Below are 15,168 nucleotides of genomic sequence, written 5' to 3'. Positions count from 1 at the left end.
GTCTGTTTGAATGGCAGAAAAATAAGTAAGCTACAAGATCAGACCAGGTGGAACAGTTGCCTCCTTTGCCCGTTAAACTACTGCGTCTGCTTCAAAACAAATGGTGGGAAAACAGGGTCGTCAGAAGTCACCCCTCCACATTTCATTTAAATCAGACCAGAGGTTCCTGAGATGCAACTTTATTGATTCATCGCTCAGTGTGGTATGAAGGGATCTATGCAGCAGTTCAGCATGTTTACCTCCAGGTGGCGCTGTGGATTTGAAAGTTTGTTAATTCACAAACCTGTTAAGGCCAGATCACATTATGTTTTTGATTATATATACCGGTATGTACATATCAAAAAGATGAATGTAACACAAATTATAGGAGTAAAAACAGCCACATCCACAAGAAAACCAAGAGCAAACGCAATAAATTAATAGAAAATCACTGATGACCACTTGCAGATTGTCCAGCCAGTTTATTGACATTTTAATTGAAAAAAAAAACATAAATTGTACCATAGGAGAGGAATAGGCTTTGCTTATGCATGTCACTGATCCCAGCTTGCACATAGAAAACAAACAAAACCAATGATGTAATGAAAGATAATGTAAATTTTGGGCCCAGTTCATCAACATAACACACACACACATTGAATTATTTTGTTAATACATCCCATAATCTAAGCAAAAATCCCATTTGGATAATGTGCTGTGGTTAAAACCTTCTGTTATTCTTCTGAATTCTTATTTTGCTGACTGAACTTGTCAACAAAAGTTTTATTATGTAACACACATATATGCTGAGAAAACAGGATGTGAAGCTTGGCAGGTCGCTTGCAACATCTGTACTGCTGTAAAATGCATCCACCTCTTAAAATTCCTTTTCAGACACACTTCTGTGCACACTGATCAAATGCGGTTATCGTCACAGACTTTCGGCTGGTTTGGCTCCACAGTGTGACTTTCATAGGTTCAGAGGACCTATGTTGAAATACCAGGTGATGCAGCTACAATCACTCCAAACAATGCATCTAGCCTAACCATTACCTTTTGCACTCAGTACAGGACACGTGAAGTCAAACTGTGATAAGAATCTAAAGTTGTTATCAGGACTGACAAAGTTAATTTTACAGCCAACATTCATTTTTCCACATTTAAAAACCTAATTTTAGGAGAACGGTTGATACGATCTGAAATACTTTTTAAAAAATTGACCAAGAGCACCAAATACTTCACGCTCTGAAAACTTCAGAGATTAATCAATGAAACATATTTCAGTGCATTTGACTTCTTGCAGATTGTCATCAATAGGAAAACTGCAGCCAGTTTATTGAAAATTAAATTAAAACCTTCATCAACATAACACCAGTGTTGAGGAGTAACTTGTTACATGTAATTTAGTTATGTAATTTATTTACAAAATAATCTATGGTGTGAAATCACTTCAAATTACAGATAAAATAAACTACATATAGCTGGTTAAAAGCAAGGAGATTATAGATGTTGTAAAAATAAACTTGTCTTGCCTTATGTTGTTAGCTTTCCTATAATTTATTGGTCTGACTTTTAAACAGTGAGGTTGCTAGAACTTCATTTGCAGAAAGTCTGAGGTAAAATATGCGCTTGCCAGCTAGTTAGCTAGAAATGTGATCATATATGAGCTTATAACCTCAGAGTTTTACCACAGACTTTCTGATAGTGAAGTTGTTAGTTGGCTAAATGGTCTATCCAGTGTCTAAATAACATCTAACTTACAAACGATCAACCATAAAGGGGCACAGCGACTGGGAGGGGGCGTCTTACCCCAAACATTTTAGCATTTTACTACTTTAACCAAAAACTATAAAAATCTTTCTCTCTAAACAATTGCATAACTTATCTTAAGGCTCCCCTTAGTGTAAATATACATATATATATAAATTGAAAACAATAAAAACCCCATGTTACACTACCTATACCTAAATGTTACTAGTAAGAATAAAACTGGTAACTGTAGCTGAAAATTAAATGAAATGAAAACAAATTTTGAAAAGTAATCAAAAAGTAATTAAGGTAATAAGTTACATAACTTTGAAAAAGTAATTGAAATAGTTACAGTACTATTACATTTTAAATAGGATAACTTATATGTCTTCCCCAACACTGCATAATACACACAGTGATTGATTTTGTTAATAGTATATGCCATAATCTAAGCAAATGTGGATAAAGTGCTGTGTTTAAAACCTTCTGTTATTCTTCAGAAGTGTGACCGGAAGTCTTATTTTGCCGACTGAACTTGTCAACAAAGGTTTTATTTTGAAATCACACTCGGAAGCCATGATAGTGGACGTTTGTGACTTGACAGCGGTCGACCGGCCGAAGTCATCGGGACTGTGAGGAAAGACTTTGCCGCCGCTGCTGCCAGCTTCCCTCCCGTCCGGTTAAAAAAATAAATAAAGAAACAAGCTACCACACTCGTTTCTCGCGGATTTACCGGATTTTAACGGTTGTGGATTCAGTCGTTACTTTCTTCCTCTCAGCGGTGTTCGCGTTACCCCGCGGCTGGCGGTTAGCATCGGTTAACGTTACTCCTGCTAAACATGGTGGCCTGTAGGCAAGGAGGAGAAACGAGCCCGGTTTGGGGGGATTTTAGAGGATTTTTAAAGCCACTTGGACGGTTCTTACTGTGAAACACTGGACGCATTACCGCCCTCGTTTTTTTGTTTTTATTCGGAGGTTTGTGGACGTGTGGCTGCCTTTTCTGTTTACGTTCAAACACTAGCCGCGGCGGACCAGCACCGTCCGTGTTTCGTGGACCGTGGATAATTGCAACGTTACTTGTGCCTAAAAAGTTGTCCCCAGGCCGCATCAAAAAGTTTCCCAGCCGATGTGAGAAAGTTGTAAAAGATGCGCTCACGTCTGGAAGAACGCGTCAAATAGCAACACGGTTTTTGTTTTTACGACCGGTGTGTTTATGTCACGGATGACTTGACCCTCTCATAGAAATGAAATTTGTGCACAAGTGCGTCCTGCTGGAACTATTTTACCCTCTGAGATAGCTCCCCATTTGGGGTTTGATTCATTGCTAATGTGTGGATTATTATGGATTATTATTATGGCCTCATCCAGGAATTTTGGGAATAACTGCTAATGTTGTTGTTGCTGATGGTGAAGATGATGATGAATGTTACAGAGAAAAGCGATGGTGCACCTTCGTTATGATTTTGAGTAGAGAGGAGTTAATTACATGGAGACTCGCCTGACATGCCAAGGAAGGAGTTGCCACTACCTGAGGGCTGGGAGGAAGCCAGAGACTTTGATGGCAAAGTCTATTACATTGATCACATTAACCAGTGCACCAGCTGGATCGACCCCAGAGACAGGTAGGTGTGTGTGTGTGTGTGTCAGACAGAGGTGTTGTAGTAACAGTGAAGAAGATGGATGACCTTTGACTTCCTGCAGACGATCATCATGAGTCAAAACTGTTTATTGTAAAGTGCATGTCAGGTTAACACATCACAAAAGGCTCATACAGTTTGGTCCCCGCCTCATCATCACAACACACACATTTATTGCTTTTGTTAATATCTATCATAATCTCAACAAAGAGCAAATTTGTGTGCTGTTTGCAACTTTATCGATCCCTTATTCTACCTCCCCCAACTCTAAATACATTTTTTCCCACAAGGACACTGGAAACACATTATTTTAACCACCCAAAGATGGACTGACGGTTTTCTTGTTCAGGTAACTGTTGTACCTGCGGCCTGTCCCTCATTGTAATCAGCAGCAGAATAGCAGAAACCACATGGAATCCAAAAGACTCAAAGGAGGGAGAAAATAATTTCTAAAAGGCAGTTATTGGACCTGGACTCTGCGTGAAACTTCAGTGAAAACAAAAAGTGCAGATACCAGCAGACAAATGTTTTAATTCTCCTTCTGGGTGGTATCGAGCATTATAGTCCAGACGCACATTACTCATTTTGTTCAACCAGAGGTACAAAACCCCAAATATTCAACGACTAGCAGTTAAACTTACCAGCAACTTACCCTACCAGCAAGTAGGGCTGCAACTAATAGTCGCCTAATCTGTCGACTATTTTCTCCATTAATTGATTAGTTGTTTGGTCTATAATGTGGTGGAAAATGATGATCGTGGTGGTGATGGCGTAATGGATAAGACTCTGCCTTTGGTGTGAGAGACCCGCGTTCAATCCCCCACTGTGACCCCTCCATCATTGAGTCCCTGAGCAAGACACTTAACCCCTCGTTGCTCCAGAGGCGTGCGACCTCTGACATGTATAGCAATTGTAAGTCGCTTTGGATAAAAGCGTCAGCAAAATGAATAAATGTCAGTGTTTCCCAAAGCCAAAGAGGACATCCAGAAATGTCTTGTTTTGTCTACCACCCAAAGATATTCATAGAAAAAAGTAAATATTCACATTTAAGAAGCTGGAATGAGAGAATTTAAACTTTTTTTGTTTTTAGTTTGTGTTTAAATTACTCAAACCGAGTAATCGATTATTAAAGTAGTTGGCGATTAATTGACAAAGTGTTGCAGTTCTTTTCAGCGAGTGCTTGGCTTTTTTGTGATTTGAATGATTAATAGATTATCATAATAGCTGCTAAAAGTAGGCAGCAATCACAGGTTTGTGTCTGCACAACATGCAACCCCCTCTATCCTCAGACCAAACACCGACTGCACACCAGAGGGGACGGATGAAGATGCTGAATCATAACCTTTTTACACCAGAGGCCTGTGTTCAGCCCGGTTGTCCCAACACAGCTCTGAAACTAAACCTGTGTCTAACTAAACCGTCACATCCCTGTGTCAAGCTGTTTACACAAGATGCACAAATGGGACACATGTCAAGAAGCCATACAGTACACGATGTCGCAATGAAAATATTTGCCCAGTCTAAGGTGGTATATAATAATAATAATAATATAGGTCTTATATTAATTGAAGGTCATAGTCTACATTACACCTTCAGCTATAGGCTTTGTCTCTTGAACTAGCAACAGTTATTTCTCTTCTGAGGAATAGTCTGTATTTCAGTCTCTCTTTTAAGGTATAGTCTTTGAAGCTACCTGTGTACAGACAATATGAGAATGATGGTGGAGAAAAGAACACAAGCTCCTCTGCATGATGTCAAGTGGAGTTGCAGCGATTATTTAATCAAACTAAAATTTATCTGAGACTTTTAAAATTATCAGTCCAACCTTTAGGTGATTTTCCAAGCAAATATGCCCAATATTTGAAGTATATATTGAACTTTCTCAAATGTGAGAATTTGAATACCGTGGGTGGTTCAGGACTGGAAAAACACCTTGAGTTCTAGGAAATTGTGATGGACATGTTTCACTACTTTCTTTTTTAACAGACTGATCTAATAATCAATTTAATCAGGAAAAAAGTGGGCAGATTAATCAGTGATGAAAATAATCATTAGTTGCAGCCCTAATGTCAAGTTCTGATACAGTAACCTCCTTTATACACGGACACTGGGATGGAGACATAATACCCATAATAAGGGCTGCACATAGGGCTGGCCGAAAATGTGATCACAATTTATTTTTAATGTCAAAAATGTCAAATCATTATTTATTTCAATTTTAACGGCTGATTTTTGCTCCGGGGTGAAAATCGCAGAAACCAGAGAGTACAAATAAAGTGAAATCTTTTTTTCAGTCCCTTTTCTTCAACAAAATAAATATCTTAATAGATCATATCTCAACATTTGTTATATTGTTAGAGGAAAATAATATCACAATAATTAACATTATTGTTTTATTGCCCAGCTCAAGCTGCAACTAATTTTCATAACCAATTAATCTGCAGTTTATTCTCTCGATTCATCGTTTGTCTATAAAATATCAGACAATACCAAATAATGCCTGTGATGATTTCTCACAGCGCGAGGCAACATTTTTGGTTTTTACCTAACTAAGGCTACCTCTACACTACTACGTTTTGTTTTAAAATGCAGACCTTCTGCTACGTTTGTTCCTCCCGTCCAGACTAAAATGGCAAATCTGAAGACCTGAAACGGAGAAGTTAGAAAACGCTCCCGACCCTGTTTTCCTTTTAAAACTTTTTTTAGTGCGGGCAGGTGAAAACGGAAGACTTTAAAAACAATGATGCAGACGCTCACATTTGGCTTTCAGATTGGGTCTTATTAGTCATGCAAAGCAAAAAACACAAAGCTACTGACAGTGTTTTAGGTTTGGTATTTTTATTAAAATATTTTGTACCATGCAAATAACACTTAGACTACACATGTAGCCTACTGTGAGTGTCGCCGTATTTAGTTTGAGACGACTTCCAGTCTGTTTTCCGCCGCCACAGTCCCTTTTTAAACTCCCGTGTTACTTACAGTAAGTTCCACACCTCGTTGTTGGTCCTTGCAAAAAAATATTATAAAAAATATCTGCATTACTTTCCCCTTTTAATAATAACTTTATTTGTATAGCACTAAAGTGTTACTAAAGTGCTGTACAGTAAACCACCTGCTTCCTACACCGGCACGCGCATGCCCAGTGTACGTGAATGGCGTTTTCAAATGTGGTAGGAGATCAATTCCGGTACATAGCTAAAACGCTGGTGTGTGACGGAAATCGGATCGTAAATGTAGTAGTCTGGATGTGGTCTGACTGTCTGAGATGTAGGGACCAGCAAATGTTTGGCATTTTTGCATAAAAGATTACTAAAATGACTATTAGATTATCCAGATAGTTCTAATCGATTAGTCGCTGCAACTTTACCTGTAACACCCACCGTTCTATCACCCTAAAAGCTCACAGCTCCTTTCCCTCGTCACTGATCCTCCTGACACTTTTATTCTGCCGAATAAAACTGCAGACACAGCTGAGGCTATCTGCAACCGTTTCTAAAGAGAAATACAGGTGGAGGATGAGACTAGAAACAGTGGAAGTGATGAAGAGCAGAATGATGATGAGAGCGAGAGCAGTGATTTCTCCTGCAGAAAGGTGTGTTTTCAGAACTGCAGTCTCTTCTTATTTGAAATAGAAATTCAACCTTGAAGCTGGGAGTCCTCCTTCCCGTGCTGTATGTTGACATCCGTTGGCGTCGTTGGCTGAATGCATCAAGACGATCTTAGGTATGATAAACAAGGTGTTTGTTGTCATAGTGTGCTCTGTTCACAAGCGATGTCTTGTTAACCTTGAAAGGGGAGACGGGGAATAAACAGAGGGCAGGGCTTCTACACTCCTGTTCAAACCATGAGGGTTATGCTCCCCAATGTTCAATGTGATGGAGCACTCACAGCATCACAAACAAGTGTACGTTCTTGAAATGAATGGATGCTTAAAAGGTCGACCCTCATAGTAAAATGCGTGGAAGCTACGTGGGAGGTCAGAAATCATTGTGAATTCATTTGAGTTTATTTTTCTCCGATTTGAGTTTGTGGTAATTTTTTTTATCCTTTCTCACTGCTTTGAGACAGTTTCGAGGTAGATATAACAATATTATCACCACAAGGGACATTTTAGCAGTTATTTTGGGTCTTTCGATCATATCACATAATTTTCACTTAAAAGAATTTATATGGACATTTTTGGTTTTGCTTGTCTTGGTCCTTGAGGGCAGACAAAATACCTGTCATCCTTTTAATACTTCATAAAATGTTCTGCGATAATTGGTTGGACACAGCATTGTGTAAAAGACAGTAGGCTATATTTGTCAGATGATGGATAACATTACTCACAAGTTAACTGGCAACAATCTCACTCCTCTCCTGCTTGATGCCTCTCCTGAACTTCATCTCTAGAGTCAGAGTCCAGGGTGGAGCCACTGTAAATAACCTTGGTACTGTCCCTGTCATCAAACTGGGCTCCATCGGTCTTGGAGGCTGTGTTTGGTCCTGGTCTGCTTCACCGGGAGGTTACTGAACCCGGTTCCGTTGCCCGCTCGCTCCGGTCTGGTGCTCATTACGCTCACCTGCATCATTTCACCACTGGGTCCTTCGCCCCGGTCTAAAAACCTCCTTTCTCCCAGCGGTCCAAAGCTTCTGTCCTAGTGTAAATAAAAACCAACACACCTCCAGGTACACCGAGCTTCACGTCCAGGTAGAGTCAACTAATTGGCCCGCTAACTGAGCTAACTAGCTAAAGGCAGGTAGAGTTGGCAGCAGTGCGCCGGTAAGTGACTTCCGTGTTACAAGAGAAAAGGTTTCTCTTTGTTTCGTCCTGCTGACAAGGCGAAACTCCTCCTTTTGTTTTGTTTTTTTTTCTTTTCTGCAACTACCTGACTCATGAAAAGTTTGTCGACCAAGACTCTTCTCATCGGTTTAGTCGACTATTAAGGCGCAGCCCTATAGAAATCCATCAGTGTAATAGGCTTAGGGGTCCAAGCATGTGGTGCTACATGACACAGTCCCACTTGTACAAAAACACAGTGTGGAGGGGGGGGGCAGATTTTCACGGGGACTTGTTTTTCATCTTTACCAGTTACTTAAGACCCCTTGGACTTTGACACCAAATCCCTTTAATGGCTTATGTCTGGAATTCTGGAGACTTAGGAGTTGTTTTTCTTTTCTGTGGTGAGAAAACACACACAAGCTTTTCTTATTGCATTAGGTTTATGTATGTAGCTGATTCACTGTGATGAAGTATGTTGATTTGTTAGGTATTTGTTGGGACTGGATTAACTGAAAATACCCATCCCCATTTGGGATTAATCACGTTAATCGCATTATGTGCAAAATTGAATAATAAATTCTAAAGTAGTGTATTATGCCCTTTTTAATTTAAATGTATTGCTATGTACACAAAAGTGCAATAACATGTGGTTTGAAAACACTTTAAACTAATAAGGTGCTTCTTGCCAGCAGTATTCCCTTAACACAGTAGCACTAAAATATTTCTTGGGTTATCTCAACTTAAACATTAATATAATCAAATCACACTACTTTGTGATTTTAAGAACGTTCCTAACACCGACATCTTCCCCAATACTAACCACCATGGAGTGTGTAGCTATCCACTTTGCTGTGGCATTTGATCGATTGTCTTGTGTTTTTTTTTTTTTTTTTTTATCTACTTCTCCCACACGCTGCATCCAGCGTAGTCTGCTGAAGCCTCCCTCCACTGCTTGTTTGGGAAGGTGATTTGCAGGCTGATCAACATCCCACCCCTCCTGTGTCCCGAGCCAGTGAGCAATGGCAACTTTCAAAATAATAATAATAAAAACTGCGTTAATGTGCGATAAAATTATTGTCAGTGTTAATTAATTAATTAATTATTGTCAGTTTAAAAGGTGGCAGGTAGAGATGCACCTATCCGATACTGATATATGATCAGGGATGTGATTTTTCCAGATTAATCAGGAATTCCGGATTTTCCGACCTGATAATCTGACCCACGTGAATCATGCAGATCTGTAATAAAAAAAGAAGGGGAGGGGGGGGGTTACAGGAGCTGGCCGAGCGAAATGGAAAGGATTTGAGGATATCTACAGGCTGATGTGTGTAAAGTTTTCTTCCTTTCCAAGTATCAACAAGGATGTTCGTTTGCATTCAGCTGCCAATTCCACACCTGCGCAGTGTGTACCGCAGTCGCTCTCGCGCATCAGTGGTACGTAACCTGTTAGGCAGTAATACTGTAATTTTACTTGTGCGAATTAAAAAAAACACGACTAGAGACTGATCTGCTGTTTGATCAGAGTTTCCTGAATAATATAACTGTTTCTTTAACAGTTAAGCCACCAGGTCTTAAACAGGTGACAACCTTTGCTGCTGTCTCTTATTCATTAAAAAGGAATCTATTAACTTCTACTGAACTAATTTGAAAGTTAGTAGTTCTGTCATTTAGCGTAGCTATAGACTCAATTATTTCAAGTTGCATGTTGCACATTTAGCGTTGAAGTTTGGTAAAAAATTTATACAAAATAATAATTATTAGAGAGAGGTTGCGATGGAGCAGTGGATTAGACACTTGTCTTTGATTCCCACTGCAACACATCCACCAAATAAGTTATTGTCTTGGATCCTGCTTTACCATCCATGTTATAATAGACACGCTGCCAGTTTTATCAGGGTGTGGAGGGGTCTCAGTATATTTTCCTGCTTTTTTGCCCTTTGACTGACTCAAATAACTGGATCACGTATCGCTGACAAGAAAAAAACTTTGGCTTCTAGAAATAGAAATATACCCCGCTAACCCTAACACTGACCGCCGCCTCCCAGGTAGAGAAACACTGCAAGGGGCTAGATCTATTCAATTAAATGACGCACGTACTATGCAAATGGTTCAGCAGTGCGCCGCTAGACCCCGAACATTTTGCTAGGAGAGTTAACATACCATTTACTTTTACAAAGTTTAGAAGTCAAGCCTGATTTGTCCTTACACATAAAAGAATGACTCCCAGTCTCTTCCTCACCGTGAGGCTGCTTATTCATTTTACACTGGTGTCTGATCGGTACTTGGTATTGGCCATAAGCCCAGGTGTTGGGCCAGGTGTTATCAGTATTGGGGCTAAAAAAGTCGGGTCGGTGGATCCCTAGGGAAACTCCTTTGATTGCTTTACACTCAGAGGCAGCAAGAAAGAAGAGAAACCTTCCCAAACACAGTCCTTTAAAAAAAAAAAAAAAAACACACACACACACGCATTCCTGAAACACATGACGTGAAGGACCGAGCAGCACGCTGACTCGCCAACCAGAGGCCTGATTCATCTGAAATCCCTTTCAGTGCTTGCCAAGGTGCACGGGGTCAAAGTGCAGCGTGAGGCCCAGCAAACTGTTAACTGGGATCTGAACAGAGTCTGGCTCGCACACAGCTGCAGTGTAGTTTTAAACAAAAAAAAAAATACATAACTAACCATGTTATAACTTATTTATCTGTGGCAGCTCACAACAGGATCATATACACTTACGAAATGTGTTGTCGGATAGTAGAGATTTTTGATGCTTCAGCACATTTTGTCGTCTTGAATGAAAATGCACAATATATATTGGTTTCAGCTTCTCCAATGTGAGGATTTGTAGCTTTTTCTGTTGAACTTTTAAAAAACTTTTTATCTGCGTTCTACTGTGTATAAAATTGCATGTGGCCAGTAAAGTTGATTATCATTATCAACTGTTCAGACAAGTCAAGCAACTGGAAGATGATACTTTTGGCTCTGTGTGGTCAAGGAAGTGGAAGCAAAGATTGTAAAGATTGCTGAAATATTTCCCGCTATCAAACTTAGTGGAAAAAACCTTCTGTTACGGTTGAACAGTTACTATCCGTGGAGGTGAGAACAATACACCAAACAACAAAATAGGACGTCGCCTAGTCTACTTAACATGTTTTCAAGTGGATGTTTCCTTGAATTACATTACTGCTGCATTTCAGGTGATTTATGAATATCAGCTCTCTGCTTTAGATTACAATTTCAACAAAGAGTGGTGTGCCTGTACAGTCCTATTTACATAATGCTGTTACCCACAGAAACATAGCATTGGTGCAGTAAGTGAGATAAGCTTTGATTCCCACATGAAAAGGGTTGTTAAGTAACCAGTTGCAAACAGAGCCATAATTCTCAGTATGAAGTTTGAAATGATTGAGGAGAAGAGTTCTGTGAGAAGAAAACAGAAGCTGAGGAGACAGAAACATAAAGGGAATTCAAGGAGCAGTCAGCTTTGAATTTACTGCTGCAGTCATATGAAAACCTTCCCGATGTTTTTTCTTATTTTGACACTGACAGCTTTGTGTCCGTGTTTCTTTTAAACCCCTCCTGCCGAGTGCCTTAAGAGTAAGAGTCGCAGATATCTGATGTTCTTTATTTGAATATCTACCTGCAGGACTACAGATTATAGTGCTGATTTCACTCGAAATATTTTATCATAGTCATGTTAAACATTCAACTCTCATTTTCTCTCCTCTCTTACAATGACTTGTTTTGCCACTTAATTGGTCTAAATAAACCTTTGCTGAAGTACAACAAAAAAGAAAATGACCCATTGACGAGCTGTGTTTAAAAGGTGGCCGTGCGCTCTTAAAGCTTACTCAGCATATTAATGTTTCTGCACACCTTCAAGAGGATTCAAATGACAAAAATAAAACGAATAAAGGCACAAAAGATGAAAAGGAAAATATGTTTTTAGAAACACATCAGCCAAGGCTGCCTATGTAGCCCTTATAAATTCTTAAGCAGAGTGCAATATCATCTGTCCACCCTTGCGGTGACACATTGAATGCTTCTCGTCAGCTGAAAGGAATGTTATCTTCTAGATAGAGAGTTTGGCAGATCTCTGTTGTAATGTGTCATTTTTTTGATAAATCTACATTTTAATTGGATGCTTTGTCAGTTAAGCATAACTGATTACACTGGTAAGGTGAAATAAGAGTATGGGAGTGTGTTTGTGTGTGATTATTTTACTGCTAGACCTTGAGCATCTATGAAATGCATTTGGGAGCCTCATAACTCAACCTGAGGAATTTATACGCTGCTCTGAATGAACATTTCTCTGCGTCACCGTCTGACTCACCGTTCAGATATGCAGCACCGCCTCCCTGTGTGTTTGCACTCTGCCGCACGCTTTGTCAGTTTGCATTAGAGCACCGGGGCCCGGCCTGGTTGTTTACCTTGGTATGTGAAACCTGGGGGTGTGTATACTTAACTTTTGGTGACACCTACTTTAAAAGCCAGACATGACTCCGGTATTAATAACCTGCAAATACATTTTTGACCACTGTGATGCCGAGACATCACAAGAATTCAGTGTTTTCCTCACAGATCTTTAGTCTCAGATAAGCTTCTTAAAAACATGCAGACCTGGGCGCCCTGGTAGCTAGAGGCCCCACGATACGATATTATCACGATATTTATGTTGCGATTCGATTTTATTGCGATTATAAATATATTGAGATATATTGCTTTTTCCAACTCCCAATTAGGTCCCTAAAGCCAAACTTTGTCAGCCTCTGTTTATCTAAAAAGATGCACTACTCTGTTTGTTCATATCACTTTTTCAGTCCTCTATATGGTCCTGTTAAGTTTTCTAGTGGACTAAAAAAGCAGTAGATTTTATTATTATAGTACCAAAAAGTTTAAACTCCCATCTGCAGTTTATATAATAAAATATTGGCCTCCGTGTATCGATACAGTATTGCCATGGCAAATATCACGATACTATGCTGTATAAATTTTTTTCCCCCCCCACTCCTACTGGTAGCTGACCTTGTAGAGGTAGAGGTGAAGTTAAGTCCTTGCTGAAGGGGCCCGTGTTTGAGTCATCCCCTCTATCATTCTCTCAACTTTCCTGTCTGCCTTCGACTGCCAACTATCAAATAAAGGCAACCCTTTGAGCTGGGAAATGGCAATACGTAACAGAATATGTCTGATCAGCACTGCTTAGTTGGACAGTTTGATCTGAGTTTCGTGAGCCTGGCTAATGCAGGCCATCATGTGACTCTACACTGAAAACCATACTTAATTGTTAGTGTTAGTAGTTAAATAAGGCATGGTTACCCACTCTGGACATCGGCAATCCACCTTACGTCCTTTTAAAATCAGTAATTGCCTCCTGAATGCGGCTAATTTGCGGTAGAAAAACTAAATAGTGAAAATAAATCTGTCTCTGGGAATGGAGTGCCAAGATCATCGTACTAACCTGCCACAAAAACTCATGGATGACTGGCAACACTGCAAGTGATCCATGTGACAACAAGCTATTTCATCTGAGCAACCTGTTGCTGGTATCTCTGAGATCAGATTGGTATCACAGTAGTCAGTTATGGCTTGGGAAGCAATCAAACTAACTCATCCCAGATATTTTGCTATTCAGCATTTTGATGCAATTCTTAGATCACTCGGTTACATTTACTAACCAGAACACCAAGTTTAGAAAAATAACCTTCTATCAGTCCTTTCAACTGAGGAAAATTAGTTGTTTTTTTGTAGGAATGTCATTTGCTAGGTACTGAAGTCCTAGGGATCCAAAACGTGGAAGATGGCGACAATTGCAGCTGTAGCGATAAGAAAGAAGATGTTTATGGAAACCGGGGTGAAGTTAGTTTCGCGGCTGTTACCTCGATTTCTTGGAGAGATAATTTAGGCAGACGTTTCACAGTTTGTTCAACTCAAAATCACCAAAGATGACGATGCAGTTTGCAGCGCAAACAACTGAATGTCGCACCTGTAACCGTAGGCAGAGTTAAGGACCGTCTTTTTTGTTTTTCAATATAGAAATCTCAAACCACTGCCAATCTAGATAGTGACCACCCTTAAACATTTCACACCTGTGAGTTTGTAAAGAAAAGTTCAGTAAATTAATTATTAATTAATCAGTTATGCACATTGCAAGGTTGTGATTTCAATAGCTTGCTCATTTATGAATATTGACTCACAATACCCTCTCACAACTTGCACAGCTGCTTTTTGTTATGTTCAAATGTTTTTATTAAAGGAGTTTTATGTTGAAGTACGTGAGATTTATTTATTTAGTTTTTTGTTTTTAACCGTGGTATTGAATTGGTATGTACCGTGGGAATTTTACTCCTCGGTGAAATTTGCCTCAACAGCCTGTGTAGACATCCTAGGGCCATCAGCAAAATTAGCCTCAAAGTCTTTTACCCTCTGTCCTTAGATCCTCCATTGTCCAATATTGGACGGCTATGAAATGTGCTAGTGTGTTGGATTACATTTGCTGGATTAGCACATCCCAGTGGCTTTATGTTGAATCCTTGTCTTCTGTGGTCTTGTAGTAGTCACATCGGACAACAAAAAGTCACTTTTGAGGTATTAAAATGCATCGATTTCTACTTTTCACAGGCCTTGGGAAATACATATAATAGAACATTTCTTCCTTGTTGTTGTGGCCTTATCAAGGTATTTGCTTATTATTACCTCGATAGTAGTCTTTGTCTCTTCTACCTGTTCCTAGTATGTGGGGGCTGCCATCGTTGGCAGTTTGAGCACTGGAGCAGTGAAGCATGTGAGCAGCACTACAAGTGGCTATTGAATGACTTGACAGTGAAATGGAGGCAGGGGAGCGAAATACCAGCTGGTCCTTCGCTCCGAGGGAAACTGTGACGGAGAGCGACGAGTTTAGGTCAGCGACTCCCCTCAGCTTGACGGTTACAGGATAGGATTTAGTCGGTGAGAGGGAATCAACTAATGGGATGTGGATCCACGGTCAGCCAACCAGCCATCTTTTTCTGGGATCAGCGGTTGGCAGAAGCTTCCCTGTCTTCCAG

General features: G+C 39.8%; 1 protein-coding gene across 1 annotated transcript in view; it reads left to right on the top strand.

Annotated features, from left to right (window-relative positions):
* Positions 1-2,314: 2,314 nt before the first annotated feature.
* wwc1 (WW and C2 domain containing 1) overlaps positions 2,315-15,168 on the top strand; it is a 67,557-nt gene continuing 54,703 nt past the window's right edge. The window contains exon 1 of the mRNA XM_038707605.1: positions 2,315-3,350. Coding sequence (XP_038563533.1) covers positions 3,232-3,350 — 119 coding nt within the window. The 5' untranslated portion in view covers positions 2,315-3,231. The remainder of the gene's footprint in view (positions 3,351-15,168) is intronic.

The sequence above is a fragment of the Micropterus salmoides genome, unplaced genomic scaffold (assembly GCF_014851395.1).
Source record: "Micropterus salmoides isolate LMB-PRFRI ecotype aquatic unplaced genomic scaffold, ASM1485139v1 Ms_hic_scaffold_9, whole genome shotgun sequence".
Lineage (NCBI taxonomy): Eukaryota > Metazoa > Chordata > Actinopteri > Centrarchiformes > Centrarchidae > Micropterus > Micropterus salmoides.
The sequence above is the reverse complement of the archived record's forward strand: the minus strand, read 5'-3'. Positions and strand labels throughout refer to the sequence as shown.